This window comes from Hetaerina americana, unplaced genomic scaffold (genome assembly GCF_022747635.1).
Source record: "Hetaerina americana unplaced genomic scaffold, ioHetAmer1.1.p SCAF_4, whole genome shotgun sequence".
NCBI lineage: Eukaryota > Metazoa > Arthropoda > Insecta > Odonata > Calopterygidae > Hetaerina > Hetaerina americana.
The window spans coordinates 69,071,103-69,098,427 of record NW_027286985.1 but is presented as its reverse complement, the minus strand read 5'-3'; the positions used below and the strand labels follow the sequence as shown (position 1 = coordinate 69,098,427).

General features: G+C 39.7%; 1 protein-coding gene across 1 annotated transcript in view; it reads right to left on the bottom strand.

Moving 5' to 3' along the window:
- Nucleotides 1–27,325, bottom strand: part of Gprk1 (G protein-coupled receptor kinase 1) — a 1,192,964-nt gene that overhangs the window by 597,777 nt on the left and 567,862 nt on the right. The window contains exon 3 of the mRNA XM_071589974.1: nt 17,633–17,706. Coding sequence (XP_071446075.1) covers nt 17,633–17,706 — 74 coding nt within the window. The remainder of the gene's footprint in view (nt 1–17,632; nt 17,707–27,325) is intronic.

Sequence of the window (27,325 nt, the reverse complement as noted above, 5' to 3'; positions counted from 1 at the left end):
TCACACGCAAATTTACAGACGGTACATTAACCAACGTGAGAGTTATTTCCACTTGTATTATATGCATAATTAGTTTAAATCCAGTACGTGTTTCCATAAAATTTAAATAAATCTATTATTATAGATGGGGCTCGGTAGTCTAGCGGTACAATGTTGGAATATCGACTGGAGGACCAGGGTTCGATTCCAAGGCAGGGCTCCCTGGGCTCCCTCAGCTCGACCCAAGCTGTGGGTGGAAAAACTTCCTGGAAAACCATAGCCAGCACAGGGAAAGAAACTGCCCCCCTTACCCTAATGTGCGAATGTCACACGCCGTCGGGCTTGGTATTATGTTAACTCTACCATCACCTAGCAAACAGACCTTCGAGTTGATTGCTGTTCATGGTTTTATTATATTATAGTTCATATATTATATCGTATTACATCTAGTCCTGATGATGTTACAGTGTAACGAAACTAGTCGACGAATAAAGTTTATTTTGTAGAAAGCAAAGATATTGTTTTTTCTAAGTTAAAAATGGAATTCTACAAAGTTAAGGCCTCAACCATTCAGTGCATATCGTATTACATTCTAATCATGGCATTTAACGTCGAAAACTGGGTCGTATTAAAAATATATATAGTGCGGAATATTAAGTATTTATGCTTCAACTCAATCATAAATATTAAAATTTGATGTAAAATTTCAAAGCTTATTTTCACTCCACATATGGTATTTGCTATGAAGAAGATATATCACAGCTGAGTATTTCCTCATTTTACCCTGAAAAATGTACACCCATGACCGTACAAATGCCCAAATGATAACAAAAGAGTTCACATCCAATTTTTTCCGCGAGAATTCTAGCTATTTTTTTAAGAGCCTAAACGGAATTTTCGGCATTGAAAAAAGCATAATTCCAAAACACGTAACCATGGTTACACTTCAACAGAAAGAGAACATGACATACACTTCATAGAAATAACACATAATATACGTTAACGGGAATTTTTGCTTTGAGCTAGCTAAAAAATATTGCGGTCGAGTGAAGAAGGAGTTTAAAAGTATTCGATCACGAATAAATAGGTTTGGGAACAAATGGGTCACAGGGTTATCGACTTCGATAACAGATACCTCCAAGCTAACCCGATGGGTTTCTGCTAAGGGAATACACGCTGTGCTGCAGTATTGACCTGATGACACGGAAGTACTATTAGTAGTATTATATGTATGATGGGCAGTCAAATGAAAACCGAACACCCGCCAAAGGCGACAACACTCTTGTTACCAATCGATACTGCCATCGATGTAGTAGAAGAACTGCATAGTGACAACCCACAGATGAACGCAGTTGTTGGATTATGCCCTCGGTGCGCGGACTGGTTGTAGTAGAGGGTGTTCGGTTTACATGTGCATGCCCCATTTATATATATATATATATATATATATATATATATATATATATATATATATATATATATATATATATATATATATATATATTTATATATTTATATATAGTACGTGGGAGCTGAAATAAATGCCTGAAGTGACGACTAGAATGCGAAATATGAACTAAATACGCCTCTGCGTATTGATTCCTTTGAATATACGGACTTTTTTATTCCCATGGGACTATCATTAAAAGTTTAAAAATAGGGTTTTTATCAAGCATGACTTGGACGTATATGATGCATTAAACAGTAAACGAATGGAGAAATGTCAGTATTTTGATATTCGTGGACTCCGTTAGGAATGTGCGCCCAATCTGTGGTGCCCCACGAAAATTGCTCCAGATAGAAATTCTATATATTTTTTGCATTCACAAAACCGCGATTCGTTGAAACGCGACATGATAAAATAAAAGTATCAAATTGAATTCTTTCAGATCCGTTTGATTTGCATGTGAAAAAGTAAAAATGATAATTTCATCGAATTGCCAAAAAATGAGCGGGTGAGTGCGCATATGGTCACTTTGCATCTCACACTGACCCTTATTTTTTCATAACACCTGTCTTTGCCAATCAAATTATCAGCATTATTACAGAAATTTAAATCAAAGACTATTCAAAACATCATGCTTTACGCATGCAACGCGGAATTGTACGTCACATAAGAACTAGTGCGATAATTGTAAACAATCAAGAATATTTATATTAATCAAGAACAAGATCATTTAAACATAGACAGAATGAACTTCCATTATTACTTATCATCCATTTCCAATGATTGTGCGAATACAGAGCGCAAATATATATTCATTGCCATATCTAAAATGGATATTAAGTTATATCATATTTGATAATATATTCGATCAATAAGTATTATTTAATTAATATTATTTACAAGTCAAATTAGGTTTTATATGGACGTAATGCGTAAGCTCTGGTACATTTCCAATGCCTGCTCTACTAAAGCTAAAACTAAAATAACTAACCACTCCACAATATTCTAAAACCTGCATTACAATAACCCACTCTTTGAAACCAAATATTCCCCAACTCCATCCATTAGGCCAACACTCCTATTCTTTTCCTTCCATTTCCTCGCATACCAAACATTCTACCCTCGAACACCGACTTCAACATTCTATTGCCACTCAATATGCCTTACATTCATTTCTCCTGCCATCTCGGAGTCGCTTCAAAGGACCCTCACCCCTAAAACATTCCTAAACTTCGTTTTTATTCCCTCCCATTTCACGCTTTCACCCTTCTCCACCACCCACATTCCAGAAGCCTCCAAAGTACGTGCAATCGTCTAATCTCAACGATTATGTATCCGTTAGGTAAAACACTACCCTCTGTATTCAATGTTCCATAATGGAACTGAAAAATTCGTTTCATTATATGTATTACTCTTCCATTATACTATGCGTGCTTTGGTTCCATTTCCGTAAGCTTATGACTTAGACATTTTTCACAACGTTTTTAACGTTTATGGACCAGCGCTAAAAATATATACGTTGGGCTAACATATTCAAGAATCATAGGAGCAATCGACATTTGATGTTTGAGCAAAAAATACGGAGAATCGAGCGACTGTAAATAGAGAGGGAATATTTTTTTCACGCTCCGGTAGCTGCTAAAATCGAGGATATCCACGAGCTCATGAGATATAGCCATACATTTATTAACCGGCTCCCATATTCGTGATATACGCCATCTGGTCGTCTTTCGTTATTTTTACCCTCAACAAGCGGATGAATGCCATTGTAATCAAGCATACCGCGGAGATCAGGCAAATATCAGAAGGCATCTCCTGGAGCCATATTCCATATTGAAATTGGAAATGCCGAAAAATATGGGTATTCATTTGGATAAAAATCTCTCGTCAATAGTCATGGGGTGATATAACAACGAAAATCATTAAAATTCCATCTATTAAATACACCATTTCTGCTTCAAAATCAAGGATCACCGCTAAAGATTAAGGAAGGTAAATGTGTTCCCATGAATTCAGAGAAAACTTCTCTTCCAGTAACTTTAACGAAAAATTTCCCGGGTAGCGATACAGAACTTCTCATTTCCGTAATCAAAATACACAAATAGGACTCGAATAAAGTCAGATGTCTTTCCTAGCCGATAATTTATCATGTCAGTTCATAAAAACTTACACATGGAATACATTTGAAGAGAGACTTACTGTAGTGTAGGATGTCAGGTTGTGTTTTGTCAAGGGAGACAAGTGAATTACCGTTGTACGGTTAGGTAGATTGTGCTCATCCAAAACCTAATTTAACCGGTTGAGTGCCAATAGTGATAATAACAATAATATGGAATCTATTTTACAGCGAATATTAACCATAGGCGAAAGCTAGTAGGGCTAAGAATATCCGGGGAAATGGAACTGTGGTGATATAGAATAGTGCTGAAAATAAAGTAGATGGAGTAAAAAATGAAGAAGTACTCCGATGAATGGGCGAAGAGAGAAGCCTATGGTGGACACACGAGAGGAAGAGAGAGACTGATTCATCACATCCTGAGGTACAGTAGCTTAAGGAAGACCATTACTGAGGTAAAATACATGGGGAGGAATTCGAATATAGAGGACAAGAATGAACCATCAGAAGCAAGTAATGGAAAAGGTCGATGCAATAAGCTATGATGGAATGAAGAAACAGGATAGCCTGGACAGCTGCAACAAGCCATTCTTCCGATTGACAACCCATGATGATGACATAAATATGCAAAGTGGGAAGCAGAGCATTGAAGGGAAGATATGAATGGAGGGGCGGAGCCTGGAATATTAATAAATTAAACTTAACGCGAATGTAAAGACGATGGATGATATGTAACGAGCGAATGGGAGAATTCTTTAGAACACCGTGGATCTTTGGACTTTAAATACGAGAATTGCGGAACATTTTCGATGATGCGTCTCCGTTAATATGTAACAATAGAAAATAAATGTGCGTTCAGCATAACTCGAACGAAGAAATCATTCGAAGAGTGGCATAACAGGGTGGGCAGTTAAATGCGGAACTAAAATGACTCTCGCTTTCGCTCGACATTACTACTCGCTAATTTTAGCCATATTTTCAATCCAACTTTACACCATGCAGGTGGTTGGACATCGCCTTACATTTCAACACCATTCACAATTAAGAGTCTCCATAGTTAAGGGAGAACATCCATGCCGTATGATTAATAAACTTGAAAGAAAATATACCAGAGGAAAACCATCAAAATAGAAAGTGGATACGGACATGTATGGCGTGGGAATGAAAATCCATGACTATAAATTATACATCCAAGTAACAATACTGTTAAAGAGAGATATAACACAATTAAAACATATATTTCAAAATGAAAAGGGATTATAAGTGTATTTTGTGAAAATTTATAACGAATGACGCTAAACTTCAGTGCGGCCCAATGATTCCGAATTGACTTCGGCATCCGCTCGCATCTCCCTGACTGCCATCCCGCCGAGCTGATATTAAAAGCGAGGCGTAAAGCGGGGATGGAACAACACCCTGGTAACTCCATGGCTACCCCCTCCCTCAAAAGCAGGATTGTTTTTTCCTCACCACTCGCTTTCGATGGCTTCTTAAGTGGAGGAGAGAAGGAAGAAATCCATATCTCTCCATCCTCGTTAGTGATGGACAGTTATATTAAGACAAGGAAGTAGAAGTCCGGAATTTATAAGACGCACGTAGGGAAAAAACTCCCGAAAGGCAAGAAACCAAAGAGAGATGAGAATGAGGAGACAAAATAAATCTGTTACGTCTTCTCCAGAGTTGATGGCACGCACCGGGTCAATGGGGAAGCGAGGGAAAGGTCATGGGGAGAGGGAGAGTGGGAGGGCAGGCAGATGAGTGAGCAGCGGGGTGAGGGAGGAAAACGAAAGGGCAGAGGGAGACATTAGACGGTCCTCTCCGGATGAGATGAAATAAACGAGAGTGTAACGACCCATTCTATATCCAAATATTGCTCTAAGAGCCGTTACTTGGACGTGTGACCAGGGGTATTAGTATCCACAGGTAACCAGGTTAACACTGAGGAAGTTGTATCATTTCATACGAAACTAACTTAGCTCTTTTCCACAAATTCTATATGGATAGAGGGCGACCCCGGTTTCATTACCAGTTCAATATTATCAATATTGATGCTAACGCGCAAGGGTTCAAACCTCAGTCGACACATTTCAATATATCATGATGGAATTCAGTGAATTCCCGGACTTTACTATCTCTCAAAGGAAAGGGGTAACCCAAATTGTCCCTTTTTCGGCAAAAAGTCCAAATTATCCACGTTAATCACGACAGAAGATATTGCAATAAGTTACCTTGGCACTCGATCGAGAGGAAGGATAGCCAAACGAAGAACGATCGTCAAATATGGCGAGGATAATGTAGATTAAAAGTAAAAGAAAGAGTAGCCGTGGAAAATGGGTAGGTTTTTCACGTGATATTGAATTAAGGGCACGCTTACGAAGACGTGAAATTAGACCAGAGAGGGAGAACAGGCGTCGGGAAAAGGTCAAAATCCTATAGATTAATATATATGGACGATCATCATTATCCAGATGGATAATTATGGCGACACGGGAATTAGTGAGGCAGGGAAGAAGGTAGGACGGAAAACTGAAAGAGATTTATCTTTCGAGGCTGTCCATATGTTACCTGCTCTATCAGAGGTTTATTGGAAATTTCTCAAGGGCCTCTCATACCCTTTCTCCGCTCAAGATCAGCCACAGGTTTTACAGCCCGCCGCCCCCCAATTGACGTCGCATCGCCTCCTTCAACAATGTTTCAAACGTTTAATCAATACTATCGACTTCTGAATCGACCAACGTGCTTCCCACTCCCTGGGTAGCGGGGATATTTCATTTCATTGATACCTTGAGTAATCCCCGGACAAAGTTTGGGAGCATGTCACGCCTTCCGTTACCCCTCCCGCCTATGCATAACGCGTCACTCCGTATTTAACTTCGTTGAGCTCCATTAACCCTATTAGCTTAAAGAAATGATACTGTAGGCTACCCCTGTGAACATCATGGGGGCGAACTAATCATTGTGATCAGGCAATGAAAGGAAAACAAAAACATCTCAGGACCTGTGTTAAGACCATGCGTTACATAAAAATGTTCCCGATAAAATATGTTGCATTGAACTTATAGGCACTGAACGTTGCATTCTGATAGGAAGGATATACACGTTCAGCAAACTACCACCTGACTCTCGTCGTATTTTTACTTCGCGTATGTCTAATGGCAACCAGAAGAAAAAGTTTGATTCGTGGCTCCCAAGAAGTTAAATGTACATATTTATATATTTTTAAGGATTTTGGCCGCCGGATTCATAATAAGTTGGTCTCCCTAGGTTTATCCTTACAAATGGCTTATATATGAATATTTGTCAGCGGGCATTTACAAGACATATTCCAGCTTCTTTGAATCATTTTTCAGCTTCATAAATGCTTGATTAATTAAGTATTCTATCGATACGAGTCGGTCGTATTCTGTCTTATTTTCATTAGCCGTTTGCATATCAGAGGAATTTCCTGTATGATTCTGCTATGTGTCTTAGGTCTTTGATCTTGCCATTAAATCTTTGAATCGACATTACACGATAACACATTTCCATTTCTAAGAGTTTATTTGCGAGGTCTGTCTTTTGTCGTCTTCCCTCATGTTATACGTATCTAACATACAGGAAATGAGCGTCTCTACTTTACGGTTTTCAATGAGAAATTCGCCTTAACCTGTTGGACACGCGAAAATGACATTTTCCTCTTATAAAATTGTTTTCTTCCTCGTCAAGGATATTTTCTGGTTATACGGGGCCCTGGATATACACTCAGAGCCAGGTATAAAATGAAGGCACGGGGAATTAAATTATCGCTGTCCTAGATTTGCCGTTTCATTTTGCCCAATTAAATGAAGAAGTAACCGGGCGAGCTAAGTTAATGGCACTTTAAGAAAGGTCAACAGTTCATTTCTTTCCCAATGGAGGGTAGAATTTTCGAGAATGGATAAGGGGTTCAAGGTTGCGTTTCTCGGGTTCTCTCAGGGGAATTAAACATCTGGGAGAAATAAAATGAGTGCATTATGAGGTCAACTGTTTCGACTTCAACAGTTAACCAACCGTAAGTAGCATTACGTACTCTTTTATTTGGTGCTCAATTCTGAGGTCACAATCATGATAAGCAGTTATTTTAGACGGAAGAGCAAACGCATTTAACCTCCGCACCATCGCCTTTCATGCAAATCATCAGTTTGAAGATGCAAATATTAATTAAAATCGCAATACATAATTGAGGCACTATTTCACTTACATTTATTTTAACAAGCCCGCACCAAAAACATATTTTCTTCTCAATGCTACAGATAATATTATCTATTTAAACATTTTTCCTTGACATTTTGGTTCGTCACGTGATCAAGCCGAGTTATCCCACAGCTGCGTCTTAAAAACATCCGTTAGTGCCCCCTGTGCTCTTAGTGCGTCCCTACTGTTCTTCTCCACAAGTTAGTGTACTATTATTTATTGCTGTACCCATTAGTTTTACTTTTTATACGTTTAGACACAAGCATGGGGATAAGAGACGAATTGAGGACGAAAAGGTGGTCCAACGGAGTGTGAGAAATACACCATCGAGAACAAGTGATTGGTGACGCTTGTCTACATCTAGGACGCTTACATACGAAATGCGACTATCAAACAAAGAATAGGGGCTTATATACGACAAGAGTTAGTAAGAGATTATGAGCCTATGATGGCCATGATATAAAGGGTAGTCCACAGTTGCCACCAAGACGCAAAACTCAATAATACGGCATGATAATAAGGCAGAAACGATGGCTCCACGCGCAACAAGCAACAGAAAGGAAAATCTTTTCGTCGCCCGTTTTTCGAGGGGTGAAGTTGTTAAACTCATCAAAGTTCAACGATGAACGAAAGTTGAGTACGGCGATGTATTCCTATCACTCCAGCAGGTTTACGTGTAGACTAGGAATATCATAAACACTCTAAGTCCTTTAACAATCTCCTCAACTAGATCAGGCACACGTAGTGGTGATTCAAGATGATATTTTAGGTACACCGTAATCTTTCTAGGTGTAACAATGCACTTCCGAAGCGCCATAATACCTGAATGCTATCCATGGTGACAAAAACGGAAAAATTACGTAAGTTTGAAATATTTGTATTCAATAAATACGAGATAAAAATACTAAAATTTTTGTTTCGACTCACCAACACATTTGACCGGAAGGAATGCAATTCCGTTATATTGACTGCACCTTCTGAGAAGGTTACATTTTTTGATTTCCCAGCTGAATTTCAATGTGTCTTCTTCCGGAAACTTCACTCATAACACAAAAGCTGCGAATATTGATAATGGATCGAACTTCATGACCTACGACATTACTGACTTATGGTGAAAATATGATTATTTTAATTCCGGCACTTCTTCAATGTCTCGACAGGAAAAACTATAAGATCATTTTTTCATCACCCGAAAATTTTTCTGGTGTCAAATGGGGTCGAACCGGGGACCTTAAACTTGGTAATCGACCAACTTGACCAAATTCGGCCCCTTTCCGAGATTATTTCTTTCATTAATGTTTCATAAATTGAGCAATTTCCAACATTTTGTCGATATTCCCGACTGAGTGGTCACCGGTTAACGGTGCAACCGTCGGAGTCGATACATTTTCAACCCATTCCTTCCATAATAACCAGTTTCCTGACACCTCGACTCGTTTTCGCCGCAGATCACGTGGAGAACGTGACCGTCCCTGGAATTCTCTTCGCGCGCGAGCGCACGCAAACTTTCCCTGGGTGAGTTTCGTCCGTCGACGCATTGACCGTGGAGGAAGAAATCCGTCTCGCGATGGCAAAAGGGAGATGACAGCGGAGCGCTTTCGTCGTTCGTCGGAGGGGCTTTCTCCTGCGAGACTCCCTCTCCCAAGTTTCACCGTCACAAGAGCCAATATCCGCGCAAGGAAGCCAAATGGGCAGATTAGGATGGGCACCCGCTCGACCGAAAGGAAGCACGTGTTCACGACAAGCACAAGAGCGCTGTCTGGGTAGACGCCACGTGTCACGTGAAAGGAGGAGGGCGATCAAGATATCCCATTCGGTATTTCTTTTATGTTTTTCAGACGCATGAATAGTTGTACATGTGTACACTCTTTTTACGTTTAAATAGGCACGCACACATACACCTTCTCAAGGTTATACTGCCGGATTTGAAACAGTATTAAAAGTCACAACAGAACGAAAAACGAGTAGGATTTGAGGAACGAGGGAGGATTACGATTGCTAAGCTTACCATGGCAGGGCATTGGGCCAAGGAGGGTTTTTCGTGAACTAACATGTTTCGGTTGTAGGAGTTGTGTTGGGTCGTGGGTTGTTATACATATTATGCTATATATGTTATAAGTAACCTTCCACCGTCATTCCCCCTTATCCCTTCACCTTCTCGCACCCCTTAATTCCTTCGCCACGAAAATGGTACATTAAAGCAAATAACGACAGCGGAGGTACCGACAAAACATCTAATACTCAGGGTAATTGTCCTATTCACAGGTTTTCTATTTGAATAGTTGTGTCCTGACAATAAGTTTTGCTTAACAGCTCGCCATTGTTTTTCTGGGGCAGTTTTTATATGTGTGTAAGCATGCGTACGATAAACATAGTTGGTAAAATGATTTTTTTCTGACGACATGGACGACTGGAGTGGACCGATTTGTGGCGGGATAGTTGGTGGGAGGTCTTAGGAAAACAAAGCAACCCGCGTCAGTTGTACGTGGGCCGTTACAGAGGGCTTATCACTACAATACCGGACCCTTGTTCGAGGGTCACTAATTCACCATGGAGCAACGATACACGATACAATTTCCTTTTTTTCGGATTTCCGCTGGCACAAGCTATTCCGGGAGTATAGAGAGGAGGTTGACGATGAAGAATGCCCCGGTCATCCATCAACAATTCAGTGTGATGAAAAGGTTCAAAAAGTGAGACACATGCTCAATTCTGATTGACCCCCAAGTGTCAGGATTTTAGCAGAAGAGTGCAATATTCAGAAAATCACAGTGAATTGAATCTTACAGAAGATTGAGCCATGAGAGAGGTATGCCAAGATGGTCCCCAAAGTGCTGTCGGACAATATTGCCTTGAACCCCTTGTACCACGGTGAAAGTGACCCCAATTATTTTAGAATAAGCTGTTTACAGGTGACGAGAAATGAGTCTTTAAGTACGACCCCGGCATAACCCCTTTGAGTCTCATTTTGGACCACTCGATAATGTCAAAAGGGCCACGACCAGTTTCCTGAATCGGTTAACGCCTAATAGGAAGCATACCACAACTGGCATTGCTGTGCTGAGACAGAAGGGTGCTCTTATGAAGAATTTTAACAATTTGTATTCTGAACTACAATACATTTTTTCATATTTATTCTACTTATTTTTGGGATAAACCTGCCATACAGGAGGTTTTCATTCCTGTATATTAGAAGTTGACGACTTGACCGTCGAAACATCCTATTTCCACCCGTCTTTTCTTTGCGTTTCTATGCTTCGTTTAATTGAAATCTAGATTTTATGCTAATACTACCTTGATCAAAAATTTCCCGGAATTTATTCAGAAAATTAAAAATACAAGTTTATTCATCTAAATCTATATTGTCCCCTTCAAAGTAATCCCCATCGACTGCAACACACTTATGCCAGCGCTTGATCCAATCCTCGAAACATTTTTTATATTCGGTTTTCGGTATGTCCATCAGTGCTTCCTGCGATTTTTCCATTACTTCCTCTCGGCTGCTAAAACGCGTTCCCCGTAATGGTTTTTTAACTCGATTGAACAGAAAGAAGTCACAGGGAGCCAAATCAGGTGAATTCGGTGGCTGTTGGATGGTATTTGTTGCATTTTTCGTCAAAAAATTACGAATAATGATAGCACTGTGCGTCGGTGCGTTATCATGGTGCAAAATCCACGAGTTTTCTGCCCACATTTCTGGTCTCTTTCGGCGAATTGCTTCACGCAAACGTCTCATAACGCCCAAATAATACTCTTTGTTTACTGTCTGGCCTTCTGGCAAAAATTCATGATGCACTACACCGTTGTAATCCATGAAAACCGTCAGCATTGCCTTCTTTTTTGACTGAAAACGACGTGGTTTTTTTGGTCTCGGCTCATTTGGTGAACGCCATTCACTTGCCTGATGTCTGGATTGCGTGTCGTACTCATAAACCCACGTCTCGTCTCCAGTAATGATCCTTTTGATGAATGTGGGATCGGATTCAGCCTCGCAAATCATGTCTTTTGCGACGTCAACACGGTCTCTTTTTTGCATGAAATTGAGGTCTTTTGGCACCAACTTTGCTGCTACACGACGGAAACCCAAATCATTAACCACAATGTCTTGGGCGGATCCATAGGCAATGTTCAAGTCCTCCGCTATTTCTCTGATGGTTAATTTGCGGTTATTGACCAACATTTCTTTTACTTTATCAATTTTTTCACCGACTTTCGATGTCGATGGTCTGCCACTGCGTTCATCATCTTCGATTGACTCACGACCACTTCTGAACCACTCGTGCCACTGGTAAACGACCGTTTTTTTAGAGAATCGTTGCCGAAACACTTTTCCAACATTTCCAACGTCCGTGCGCCACTAAATCCGTTTTTTACGCAAAATTTAATACAAGTTCGTTGTTGCAAATTTAAATCCATTTCTGCAATTGTAAAAAATCGCCAACACACACAGAGATAGATGTACTCTTGGCTACGTAACTTTTGCAAATGTCAAGTTATGACACTAAGATTTAAAGGTAATATCAACAACAGATGTACCAATTTAACAAAAAAACAGAACTCAAATCGGAACGATGGGAGCGCCACACGGTGGTTATTCCGGGAACCTTTTGATCAAGGTAGTATGTGTGTGTGAGTCTAATTCTTTTTTGCTCACCTAACTAGCTCACAGATCCCTCATCCCTTGCACACGAGGAAGAACAAATATAACGTTCTCTTACTCTCTATACTTCAGGCATATAGCGTGTATCTTGTGCACCAACGTCATACCAGTTACTACACTTATAGACAGATCAACTGTCCTTGGTAGCCTGGCTGATAGAGAGTATGGAAGCGTTATATTAGTTCTTCCAGCAGTGGAAGGGTTCACAGCTAGCGAGGTGAGCGAAAAAGAAAAGGCGAGTAGCCAGGAGGGTCAAAGGCACTTTCCTCTCTACCCCTTTCCCCGCACTTCAGTCGAATTTTCAGTGGGAGCCTGGCGGAACGGGGGAGGCAGGAAGGCGACGAGGACGTGGGGGGGGGGGGAGAGCTACACTCCAAAATATGCCGCAGCGGCTCCATCCACTCAGCGCACCTTCGCCAAGTAAAAATAAAATGAAAATCATTCCTACAGCGAGTGAGATTTATTTACTAGAATCGGCTGAGACCGAATAGTTTCTCACCTACATTTACACGACTTCTTAAATCAGTGTTAACAGGTCGAAATCAATATTTATAATAATACTTGTATTTACCACTTCAACATACCGAGGTGTCATAAAAGCTCTATATATAGGGAGATAAACATATTTTCTTTCACCCTGAGAAACTTGCAACTAATTTCGAATAGAAAACCCCGTCAGGGCCTAACACCCTTCGGGTTTAGTGAGAATCCCTCGAGCAGATAAGTCGAATATCGCCTGAATATTGATATCTGCAATGTAGCTCTTGCAGATCAGGATAACGATATTTATCTACAAGTGATCTCGAACCTTGGACCAAGTAGGTTGACAAAAAAGAGTAAATATCCTCAGGGGATCGGGATGATGCGATGGCTAACGTACTGGCTTCCCATCCAGAGGTCCCGGATTTTAATCCCTACGGCGGCAGATATTTTTCAGTGGTATCCAGATCCGTGCTAAAGGTACTATGTGGAGGGCTCTTCGGGTGAGTACGCCGTCCGTCGCATGGGAAGTTAAGCTGCGGATCCCTTGGCGCCTTTCGTTAAGAGTAGGCTAATGCCGACGCCGTGTTTTTCTCCACCTTCATCCATTCCTTTCCATCCCTAATGGCGCAAATGATATCAGATATCGGTCGCCTCCACTAAAACTACTACTACTACAAATATGCTCATGAATCGGAAAACGAAATATTAAAGCGGTAATATCAGTAAAAAAGTTTGGATATACTTATGAATAATATGGTATTCAAATATATATCTATTTAATGCTGTAATGAAAACTGCAGCCTAAAATGAGCAGAGTTTGTAAAACATCGTAGGACTACGTTGTGACGTAAGACACCTGATAGTAAATATTTAAAGAGCTCTCTTGGCCAAACGACTGATTCATTTATTGAAAATAAATTTATTCAGGGTATAAATTTTTCCGTCCCATTTCATTAAGAGTCCCCATGCCCTTTCCTCAAAAATCCCACGCCCTGATAAAAAAATTATCGCAGCTGATTAAACGATTTTTCAATTCAAGAAAATTACAATTTATGAATACATAAATATATGAAAATCAAAATGAAATACGTAAGCGTAAATTTAAACCAAAATAAAACTCCGTAGATATTATACGTTACAGCCTATTAAACACAGGCTTAGGTGTTGGCATTGAACTAAAAGAGAGGAAGAAATGAAACAGGTTTGAAAAAAAAGAAAAATAATCCTTGGTTAAGAAGTATAAAATGACAGACAACTATTACTAGGTCCGGAAGTGACTAAAGCCTGAGGATTTCACATCAATATGACCCCTTAAGAGAAAAACTAAAAATATGTTGATAACGACCGTCAATTGCATTGCTATGAGCTCATACACGCACCTGCTCATACTGCATTACCCATACTATTACTTGAAGGATAGAGTACCAAGAACCCCTGCATCATCGATGATAAGATAACGACGTTGATGGACGTGGTGCTCACGAACCGTGAGCGTCTTGACATGAGGGAACGGGGGATTACACAAGACAATGCGGTGGCGGAGAAGAATGGTGCTCGGGTAGCGACGGCCATATCTTCATCTGGCCTGCAAGCCATCGCGAGTGTTGTGTAACGGGGTTTATATCATACCAGAAATGCACTAGCAACTATAAATATATATATATATATATATATATATATATATATATATATATATATACACACACATTTCCACGGGACATGAAAATAATAGAAGGTATACAATTCACATTATAGAAGTATGTAACCGGAGCTAGTAACGCGCGCATCACAGTAGTCAAGTTTAATTTGTCATTAAAAACAATACATTTGAGCAAAATAATGGCCAGTACTTTTTGCAACAAATTTTAATTATTCTATCGACTATATCGTTGATGATTATTTTTACTCCTTATTGAACTACGAAAAATAACCTCTTTACCCTTAAAATCTATAAACTACATGTAGTACCATATTGACATTATAAACATTCCACTGTATAATTGAAGTAACACATAGTATATATTTTAGCTTCGCATCGTGAGCGATTACCAAAATGAATTTTCCAGCCATCTACTTACACAAATGAGTTTACCCTAACATGTATTTTAAAATCTAGCTGCTTTTGAACAAAATATGAACACGAATCTATGACCTAAGGAGCCTTTATCAAGCAGCATGTTCTATCCGAAATCTAACGGGAAGAATCACATTGCGTGATCTCCTATCTTCTAATTTCAAATTCTCATGATTACTTGAAAATATCCATTTTTCTGCAACGTTGATAATGTATTATTTCGTATATTTTTCGTTTAAGAGAACCTAAAATTTATTCTAAATAATTAAACGAAACGCATGCTTCTCATTTTGCACTGTTTGATTTTTAAAGCGATTTGGGTAGGACCATTCTTCTTCAAGGAATTTATCACTAAATGAGTTCTTTCAAATGTTGAATACATTTCAATGTGTTATAATTGCGTCGTAAAACACTCTCGTATGAAGGAGACTCGCTCACCGCCAGAGCCACCTGCGGGGAGTATCTCTTCTTGAAAAGAAAACATGAGGATTCTATTTATAGAGCACGTTGAATTAGAGTTTTCGAACAGGGCAGCAAACGGTGCGACAACCAGGTCACGTCTGAGGGGGCTGAGGGGTCACGTGAGGGGCAAGTACCACGCCCGATGCGCGTGACTTTGACCAGCGGGGGAAATCTCCGTCAATCGTAAGTACGTTGTTCGATGCTGATCGGATCGAATCAATCCCGACAGCTGGCCAAGCACATACCGACCCAATTCGCTTCATTTGCTGCTATTCCCGACGAACAGCTTGCATGATGCAACCGGGAAAATCTTTTTTTACGCACTAAATTAAAAAAATCTTGCAACCTCAGCGTTTAACGTAGTGTAACCTTTTGCTTGATAGGGAGTCTAAACAATGAGTGAATGAATTCGATTTCCTAAAAACGCCTCGGCGTTATTCGCAAGCACCAATCATTTGAATTTAATTCGTTTGGAAAATAATGTATAACCATAACTAAAGCGACACATTTCTCTGAAAAGAAAATATTTTTTCTAAATCTGGATTTGAAACAAAAATCCCTCAATTTTAGGATCGATTCCCATTCTAGGTGAGTACTATTTTCCCTCGTCAAGCGCAAAATCTAAATCAGCTGGAAGTTTAGCTATACGGGAAGCATTTTGTACAGAAAGAGTCAAAGTAATAGGGAGTTAAGAAGAAGAAAGGCATTAGGCGAAATTGATACATGAAATAAGAGGAAGGGCATTATTCTCTGGACACATGCCTCTGAGTCTATCAATGATTTCTTATCGGCCTTAAATTCATCTTTCACTGTTAAATTCACTTCTTCCATTTCAGACTCCACCATCACCTTCCTGGACAAACACATCTCACTTAACAATAACAAATTCACCACTTCAGTACATATCAAAGCCAATAACCATCAGCAATACCTACACCTCACCAGCAGTCATCCTCTCCACACCAAACGCTCGATTCCTAACTCTCACTCTATCCGCGGACACCGAATTTGCAACACCACAGCCACTCTTAATAAATGCCTCCACAATCTACACCATGCACTCCACAAACGCGGTTACCCAGAAAAGCGCCCACGAAATAAAATCCGCCGCCCCACCCAAACACACACACCACATAAAAACAACTCCATATCTGACGCAGGATTCAACCTTTGTACTACCCATTTCCCGGATCCAACAGACTGAAAACCTTACTTAAAGAACTGTTTCCCATTTTACACAATAATGACGCGACCTCATCCTTGCTACCTTAATGCCCCTCTCTTGCATACAGACAACGCGGCAAACTCAATAACCTTCTGAGATCCACCAACCCTTGGGCACCCCACCCTCACAAATTTCCTCATATTTCCCCTACTTGCAACTTACCGCGATGGAAAACATATCTCCTTATCAGATCTATTCCCTTTCCCTATATCCCCTCATTGCCCCCTCACCTCGTTCCCACCCTAATTGCCTCTCAAAAAACATTATTTATCTTTTATCATACAAACAATGCAATTCATTTTACATAGGCGAATGCATTACCCCCTTATCCATTCGAATGAACAATCACCGCTACTCCTGCAATTCTGCCTCACTCTCTTCTCTTCCTATCCGTTCACACACATATTCCCATAACCTTTCATTCGCCCAGTTTCGCTCTTAGCATCGTAGAATCCCTACCCGATTCAGGCACCAATATAGAGGTGAGAACTCGTGAATCCGCATGTATACTAGATTTCCGATCTTTTAAAATTCCCACCCTTAACCGCCATCTTTAAATACCCTCCCAGTATTCCCTGCACATTCCCCTCCCCCGGCCAACCCCTAACTTCTCTTCGAAAAAAATGTTCACTCTTACTTGAAGAAGGCCTCGGGGAAGGCCGAAAGCTCAAACAATCTGTAATGTGAGTGCCCTTTTAAGTGTTATCTATTTTATTTGTGTTCTATTGAGCCGCCCAAATATTATACTGCTCGTGTGAATGTTTCTAAATCATTGATATATATATATATATATATATAAACCTTTTACATTACCAAGCTTTTTATCACGCGCTAATAAGCAAAAAAAGGAAGCGGGTATTGGAGGTAAATGATATGGTCTAGGGTTTACTTCCTCATCAACATCCCTTCGAAGCCATAATATCCTTAAGGTTCCGTGAGATTTAAGAAAAATTAAAATTTTTGCATCAACTAACCTCCTCGTAGAATCGAAGTTGAGGTATCGGCTCCTCCACCACGTTTTCGCAGTAGTCCTTAAACATCAGGTACCCTGCAAAACAAAGTCAAGGGATTTAAAAAAATAATCAAATGACACTGAAATGGAAAAGAATTAAATTATGAATACAATGTGAGAAATATTTTGAAAATAGACGCCTGGACGTAAAATTATTTCTCTGCATATAAATAACTACGTAAAGGAAAAGAGGAGTTTTGATATTAAATCCTGTAAATATAATCAACAAGAGTTTTTCCTTCAAGACTGCCGTAGGTACGTATTTACCAAAAAGGCACTCAAATACAATTTCAAGGCCTCGAATAAATTTACGCACACATACAATATACGTTGTACGCATAGATAAACCATCGAAAAAAAACATGCTCACCGGTCACGAAATTGAGAATTTCTATTGAAATCCCATTTTCAACGTTTTGCGAGAATGCAATATTTTCTGCTTAATAGCATGTGTAGGAAAACCCAGGAAAACGCTTGAAAAAGTTGAAAAATTATGGAATAGAAATGTCTTTTTCTTGCAGTTTGTACAGATGCCTTGGCCAAAACCCGACTGGTAGCAACAAAGCCAAATCGGTTTTACTAAGGATGCGCGGGCAAACAAACCTGAAAATTAACTAGTAAAATAATGAACTGGTAATCCTAAGGCTTGACTCATTTCCAAGTCGTTAAAAACAAATATTATTCAACGGAGGTAAGCTCAAAGTCTTTCTCAATATGGCAAAGCCAAAGGAGGCCCCTTCTAATTTTTATCCCAAGTTAACCTGCAGATAATTGAAACAAAACGAACTTCCAAGTCATTCAACCAAATGCAACTCCGTGAATAGGGTTGTATCCCAACGGTGTCTTAGTAAATTTTGATCAGCTCTTTTTAAAATCTATATAATTCATTGTTATAGGTATTCACAGACGCCAAATTCTAAATGTTGATAGGATAATTGAAACAGATGAGGCAAGAAAGGGAAAATAAGGAGAAACTGGAAAAAAATAACAATTTAAATATTTTTTTCTCGCGCACCTGCTAAAAATAAGGGCTCCTTTCTTGGTAGCATCATTATAAAAAATGCAATTTTCCACATTATTCTTTCATTAAAAAATATCGCTAAGTGATTTTTTCAAGCAAACATGGTCCACCGGAGGCGTGGAAAAATTAGCAATTATGTTTTTCACGTGGCTGAAAACTGGTAAAAAATCATTATTAAAATATTAATGAAGAGATTCGTGATTCATGAAAACGAGCTACCGCCTACTACTTTAGCACAATATATTTTTCATCTAATAATAAAGCAGAACCAATCTATTACCCTGGTAATTTCTTTTACTTCGAGGCGTTACTCAATAATCATGTACTTCTTACATACGTCGCTCCATGGGATGGCATTAATGCCCTCCCCCCCTACTTTTATAAAGGCGCGAATATGAGAGGTTAAATGAGGTTGGCAAATGAGGCAGGAGGGAAGGGATAGGGAAGGTGGAGAAAGTAGGGGGTGGGGTGTGAGCGCTATAAACCCTTTTCCAGGACGCACATACCCTGGCGTTCCCCCAACCTCCTCGGCCCCTCTGGCTGCCGGATGCCGCGGCTAATTAACACGCGACCACGGGTGTGGCGTCGCCTTGCATACCTTTAAACCGAGCGTCACAGCAGGGAGGGAATCGACCTCCATTTGCGAGCGAGCGACGGATTGCGACGACGGCAGCCGGAAGGATCCAAAGCGAGGAAAGTAGAGTTAACGGCCCTCTTTTTCAGACAAGATTTTAATGTCGATATCAATAACCACAGGGTAATCAGTAAAAGCTCAGGATATGATTCCCGGACGTTAATTATTTTCTAGAACAATATTTGAAATTATTTTCATGTTGTCAACAGCATTTTACATACTAGTCTGTGGGTTTGTGTGCGTACACATATTTTAAGAATAAAAACACATTTATGGCGTTAAACAATGTTCGATGCATACGTATGTACTCGGATAATAGCTGAAAAATATTTATTAAAAAATGAATGAAAATAAAAAGTACTTACTGATATTTCAGTGGTCCCACCCATCTTCATCAAAACGTGAAGAGTAACAGTCATTTATCGTACAAATATGAAAATGGCTGGGACCACCAAAATATAAATGAGTTCTTTTAATTTATTAATATTTTTAAAAATATTAAGCTATTACATATATAAGTGCGAATATACGCATAAAATCATTAACGAAAGGGAATATAATGTCAGTTATAAATATGGTGATGATACGTAAAACTAAGAAACACAAAATAAAGAGGCACTCACAGTCTTGGTTTTATTTCAGTGGCCCAAACTTAACACGAGATAACGTAAATATGTAAAGATAGTTGTGCCAACGAAATATCTAAAACTCGTAACTATGTACCACGCATGTAACTGACATTATATTAAGTTTTGTGAAGAGAACACTCAACACATATATTATATCAATAAAGAGAGCGGCGCCTACCTCAGGACAAATTTCAATTTGAATTTCCCGCCGTAGTTCCACTGGAGGTCTCGATTGGCATTCTTGAAAACTATAGGCATCTAATAAACATCATTCCCGCAGAATGGCCGAGATGTTACGCACAAGTGCGGAGTACAATCGAAGAGCCGCTATTATCGAAAAGGTTCGCGCTGGGGCTTCGCCCGGAGAAATAGTTCCATTCATGGGGTACCCCAGATCAACTGTTTACTATACTATATTGTGGCTAAATGTAATGCTTCGGAGAAGTCGGGGGAAAGTTTCGCTAACCTGGCGAGGTTTACTCATTCGAGGAAACGCTCATGCGCTGATTTCAGAAGAATTTTGCAATTTTTTTGCGAATTTCCAAATTTTGAAGAATGTCATAAAACCATGGATGGTAACTTTGGCCTCGGGGAGACAGTATGTCTTTCAACAGGACGGTGAACCAGCTCATACGAGTCATTTAGTACAAAACTGGCTCTCAGATAACATTGAAATGTTCTGGTCCAGGGAGTTCTGGCCCCAGAATACCCCGGACTTGAACACCCTCGACTCTTATGTCTGCAGCGTAGTCGAAAGAGATACAAATAAGACGAATCACCCTAATGCAACATCTCTAAAAGTCACTATCGATGCAGCATTCGCGAATATGGACAGCGCACAACATGATAAAGAATAGGAACAGTGCGTTTCATGGCACGCATGTCCTAAACTAAGACATGAACCACATTGGCGAAATACACATCTAAACACAAAATCCCGCAATATGGCGAATAAATATTCATTCCCTTGGCAATAGATATAAGGAAAAGGGATAAGAATACATAAAAAGGATGAACACAAGAGAGGTAGGGGTAGGCGAAATCGGACAGATCAAGAGCGCAAAAAATATTTCCTTGACCGGGACTTTAACCATGGATCACAGTTCGCAGTTTTCCCTTTACAGTTCGTTGTTATATTACCCAATGTCCTTTCCTCTAGTGTGTTGTCTATTTCTCCTTTGGAGGGTGAAAAAGCCCTCTGACGCCATCTCTTGCCCAAAGAATCGGGGAACTTGATGACATATAAGACCCACAGATCTCAGTGCAAAATACGTTTCCTAAATAGCTCAAGTTGTTAAAGCATCCGCCCGTCAAGTGTGTGCATTTTATATGTATGTATATATGAATTTTTGTGTTTTTCTAGGGGCCACAAATTATTTAATTAGTAATTACGTCCATCCAAAAACCTACCTTAACCGGTAGATTACCTAATTATATATATATATATATATATATATATATATATATATATATATATATATATATATATATATATATTAAAAGAATCGAAATAAACTCGTTCCCTCGAAGCGAAACTCGAAGCCCCGAGGAAAATGGCAGCGTTAGCCGTCGTAACGTTGGTCCTGATTACCTTACCCCTTAACTGGAACTCCCGAGAGAGGTTCGTCCAAAAATTAGCTTTTACATAAAATATATCCTTGGTCGTCATAATCGATTAGTGAGATCAATTCTATACTATAACTATCCTCTTAATTTGAGAACACGTTGTTTACATTACGAAAAGTGCTTCTAAAATAAAAAAAAACATAAGGCAAGTTAAGGTAACTGTAACGCTCTGAATGTTACCTGGAGCGTTAATGTAACATGGAGTTGGTCATATGGGAGGAAGTTAAATTTTGCGATAGCGCTTAAATTACTGATAATTTACAGCAGGTAAATAAAAATACGCTGCCGCCGTGTTGGCGTCGCATGGTTATGTTCACATTTCCATTACGATGATTTTTAATGTGAGTGTGGAAGTTTACTGAGGAATTTCCGTTTCAAAATCGATTGCTTCAATAGTCCACATACATGTAGAGGTCCGGAATTCATTGAAAAAACCAGACACTTTCAAACACTAACACGCCTGCACTCGATCAAGTCAGCAGTGCTTCCTCGGCGGAATAATTGAATTTAACGCCGGGCTTAGTACTGATCACACGGACATAGAATGACACTGGAAAATACCAACAAGCCGCAGAATAAGAGTAGCAACCATTCCTCATATTCTAAGGAAAATCCAATTACATCGAGGTTATTGCGATCACGCATACTGCCGACGTAGGAAAGAAGTTGACTCCCGAAGGTTTTTGTCTCAAATGAATTACTCACACACTCAGCATCTAAAACCACCAATTCCACCGACAGTATGAATGCTAACGCTAACGGAAATTGCGATTATCAATCATTCACCCCTTTTCTAATGTATTGGGAGACCTCAGTGAGGCTTGGTCTTTCAGAAAAAAAAGACCATGACCACTTGCATTAGCACCAGTAAACGTTGATCTCCGGAGTGCCTAATACATACGCATTAGGTAAGGAATATTTAATGTCATCTATTGTTCTATAACTTTTTACACAAAAATTGTACGCGCAGGTATTCCATTAAATCACAGCAATCAGCCCAAAGGTCGGTTCGGTAGGTGATGTTGTGTGTGTGTGTAAGTGTATATATATATATATATATATATATATATATATATATATATATATATATATATATATATAATATATATGTATATATATACATATATGTATATATATGCATATATATATGTGTATATATATATATATATGGATATATATATATGTAATATATATATATATATACATATATATACATATATAAACAAACACACACACAAATTCATATGGATACAGATATTAGGGAAAGGGATAGGAACACACATAAAAGACGAACACAGGAATGGTGGGGAAAGTGGCTACGCTATATTGATAGCCACCTTCCCCACCCACTATAGCGATGCTACAGCTATCTATATCTGATAGTTCACTGGTTCGATCATTGGCCCCGCAATTAGAAGATCCGTGGTCCGATTCCCGGTCAAGGAAACTTTTTTACTCTTGTTATCTGCTCGATTACACATTCAGAAAATTCCTGTGCTCGTCTTTTATAGGTATTTCTATCCCTTTTCCTTTTCCATGTGAATGAATGTATGTGTGTGGGTGTATATATTGCATCTATAACCATCTGAATGAATGTGTTCAGCACGTGGCTGGTTTTCGTGTTTAAATGTGTGTAAAATATATACACATGTATATGTATATATATATATATATATATATATATATATATATATATACTCTGTATATATACATATATATATATATATATATACATACACATACATACACATAAATTTCTTCGAAATGGAACGCTCTTCGGCAACGCACAAATATATAAAAGCACAGATGTAGATTTTTAAAACATAGAAACACAAAGAAAGGACACTTACATATGTATTTTTGACGTTTCGACGGCTCGACCGTTATCATAAGAATGGCGTTCTCAGGGAAGAGCGGAGATGACATGTGCGTGGGAGGGGTGAGGGAAGAAGAGGTAAGGGACCAATAGGAAATGAGCAAGGGGGAGGGAGGGGATATGTAGGCAGCTATTGAATGCATTTAGAGGGAATGGTTCAGTCCGAGGGGTTTATATGACTGGGATACCCAGATATGCGTAATTCTATAAATATTACTGCTTTAATAATAGATAATACGGAGAGATTATAAAGCAGCATGCCCTATACCTTTGGGCAGAATTTCAATTTCCGCCAAAACCAGTTGGTCCTATCATATCTTTCAGAGGCAATATTGGACTGCCTAGAGAGAAAGTCAGGCGACTAAACCTCGTACTTAGCGCAAATTTGTTAGGAGCATATCACGACGTTTCTATTCACAACCCTTGAAGGTATCTATCTGGCCGGTTTCAGGGATGGAATCCTGTCTGCGGAAAATTTCTACGCAGGCGTTTAGCTAATGGACGACGACCGATGGGGGTGCTGAACATCTCATTTCCATTTTTACCTCATTCTCTCTCACGCGCGCACATTTACTCCAGCTAAGCCGTTCCCTAACCTGCTTCGGTCCATCGCCGCCAGGTAGCGCCTCGGGTAAACAAGTGGGGCGGGGGCTTTTATTTCTGACGCACGAAATCCACGTTTCCCACTCACCTCTCTCCTCGCGCCGGGGGGGCCTTAAATGTCGTCCTCCCCACACCCAACCCCAGGCCCTGAGCCTACCCTAAACCGCTCTCCCAGCTCCCACACTCAGCCACCAAGCCATTTAACAGATGTCATACGAGCCGTGATTCCTGCAGAAAAACACACTTAGGCCTCCACATAGGAGGGCCGCGCGATATGTATTGTCCAGTATCGAACGTCGATGTAAAATAAATATCGAGTTAGGCAGGAATGACTGGCAAAGAGACACAGGTATTTCGAGTAATTCTAGATAAAATCAGAAGAAAGATAAGAGTGGTTAGGTGAAATAAGTATTGAAATATAGGGTTGTATAGAAAGCCATAAGTGAAACGAGATTGTTGAGTGAACGGGTTGGTGGAACGCGGAGAATGAGATATTAAAATGACACATTCGCTGGTATAGCTGTGGAGAACTGGATAAGGCAACAGAGAAGATCAAATATGGGGATATTCCCGAAATTTGTAGTGCATAACAGTAATCATGAACTGTCCAAAACCAAGCATTTAGAGGTCTGGACGCGTAGATAGCATTTAATGATGGTGAAGAACGATTAATAGTGAACATGTAGATTGATATAAGCATATCGATTGATATAAAACATATCGACTTGATCGTCGATTAAGTCATGCCCATAATTGTATAATACCGAAAATATCTTTCAATGAAATCGATAATGCTCTTTCAAATCGATATTTAAAATATCAAAAATATTTCACAGTCATGCATTGACGATAATTATTAACCTGGCGAATAAAAAATTATCCACGTCAGCATGGTCGATATTAAGGTAAAATCGGTATGGCATCGATATATCGCTACGTCGCAAAGCTTCTTTTTGCCCTAGGGGTGGGAGATACACGTCCAAGGTTTGGCTGGGTGCTTTTCAAAATGCCGAGACTTTAGAATGGAAGGGCTCCGTGCGGACGTTTGCAGTCAACCGGAGACCCACGCAACACAATATATCATCTCTGAGGAGGGGAACCTCACTTACCGCTTCAACTTCACGCTCTCTAAATACGCGGAAGCGTAGAAACCATTGCGGAACATAATGAATGAGTAATCTCTCCCGGTCTCTTCCTCTTTCCTCGGCCAAGAAATCCGAACACACTCACGGAAGTTGGAGGCGATGGAACCGAGGGAATCCTCGATGGTTTGGAGGAAGACTGCGTAACATCACGTAGTTTCCTCCTTCCTCCAATACTTTGTATTTAATAGTAACTAAGGCTTCTAGAATAGTTCCCCTGAGTTTCATTGCTACACGGGAATTATAATGGCACTAAAATGTATTAGAAGATTCGACAACCGGGATCAAATGAGACACCAGAATTTTTTTCCTTGAATAATCTAATTTAATGATATAGTCAATCAATGAATGATGCACATAAGCATTTATAAGGGTCCGCGGAAGAGTTAACTTTACATTATTGAGTGTAGCATCAAATGCATATGGTGTGAACTAATAATTATGCCTGCACAGTTGGTGAACTTTAGACTTCCCCCGCCACATTCCCTTGCTTGCTACAACTACATAATATCCCGCGAGGCCTAGAGGGATATTTTGTAGATGTAGATAAAGGTTATGTTTTCTTAAATAATTTAATTTTTTTGTTTAGTAATTCTCCAGGGTCTTTAAGACAGAAATAAAAATCATCAATTGACCACAGAACGATAAAATATGAAAACAAATAAACCTTACATGTAAATAATAAGCCATGGTGCCCACCTGAGTTTAAAACGATTTCTGCTTTTGCACCACAGGCGATTTGTGGATGAATAAGTATCAAGGGGGCCACATCTCATCTTTAGCGATGAGGTAGGACAAGAGAGGACAGAGAGAGAAAATAAAATTTAATACGACCGGTTTCAATTTAACTACACCATCATCAGGAGATTCACCTGATGTAGATGTAGATACATTGAAACCAGTCGTATTAAAATTTATTCTGTGGAAAATTGCCAATTTTTAATTAATAATTATATTCCACCATATCACGCCTGAAACGTCTCTTTTTAGAAGAAAGAGAGATAGAAGATATAAATGAAATGAGGAAAAAGGGATGTGAAAGAAAATAGGGATGGAGAAAAGCAGTAAGAAGGAGGTTGGAGGTAAGGCGTGCGAGGGGAGGGAACAAATTCAGCCACTTAACGAATGAGAGACCTTTCTCTTCCGGAAATCGGCCACCCACAGCTGGGAATGCAATAAAAAGAGCCCAAGAAGGGTTCCTTCTGTCGCATATGCTCACCTTCCTAGCCCCACCCAATTTCACGTCCCCTCGTCTCAGCTCCCAACACCTCACCCTACCCCGATCACCGTCTGCATTCATACCCACGCATACTACCTTGATCAAAAATTTCCCGGAATTTATTCAGAAAATTAAAAATACAAGTTTATTCATCTAAATCTATATTGTCCCCTTCAAAGTAATCCCCATCGACTGCAACACACTTATGCCAGCGCTTGATCCAATCCTCGAAACATTTTTTATATTCGGTTTTCGGTATGTCCATCAGTGCTTCCTGCGATTTTTCCATTACTTCCTCTCGGCTGCTAAAACGCGTTCCCCGTAATGGTTTTTTAACTCGATTGAACAGAAAGAAGTCACAGGGAGCCAAATCAGGTGAATTCGGTGGCTGTTGGATGGTATTTGTTGCATTTTTCGTCAAAAAATTACGAATAATGATAGCACTGTGCGACGGTGCGTTATCATGGTGCAAAATCCACGAGTTTTCTGCCCACATTTCTGGTCTCTTTCGGCGAATTGCTTCACGCAAACGTCTCATAACGCCCAAATAATACTCTTTGTTTACTGTCTGGCCTTCTGGCAAAAATTCATGATGCACTACACCGTTGTAATCCATGAAAACCGTCAGCATTGCCTTCTTTTTTGACTGAAAACGACGTGGTTTTTTTGGTCTCGGCTCATTTGGTGAACGCCATTCACTTGCCTGATGTCTGGATTGCGTGTCGTACTCATAAACCCACGTCTCGTCTCCAGTAATGATCCTTTTGATGAATGTGGGATCGGATTCAGCCTCGAAAAATTATGTCTTTTGCGACGTCAACACGGTCTCTTTTTTGCATGAAATTGAGGTCTTTCGGCACCAACTTTGCTGCTACACGACGGAAACCCAAACCATTAACCACAAT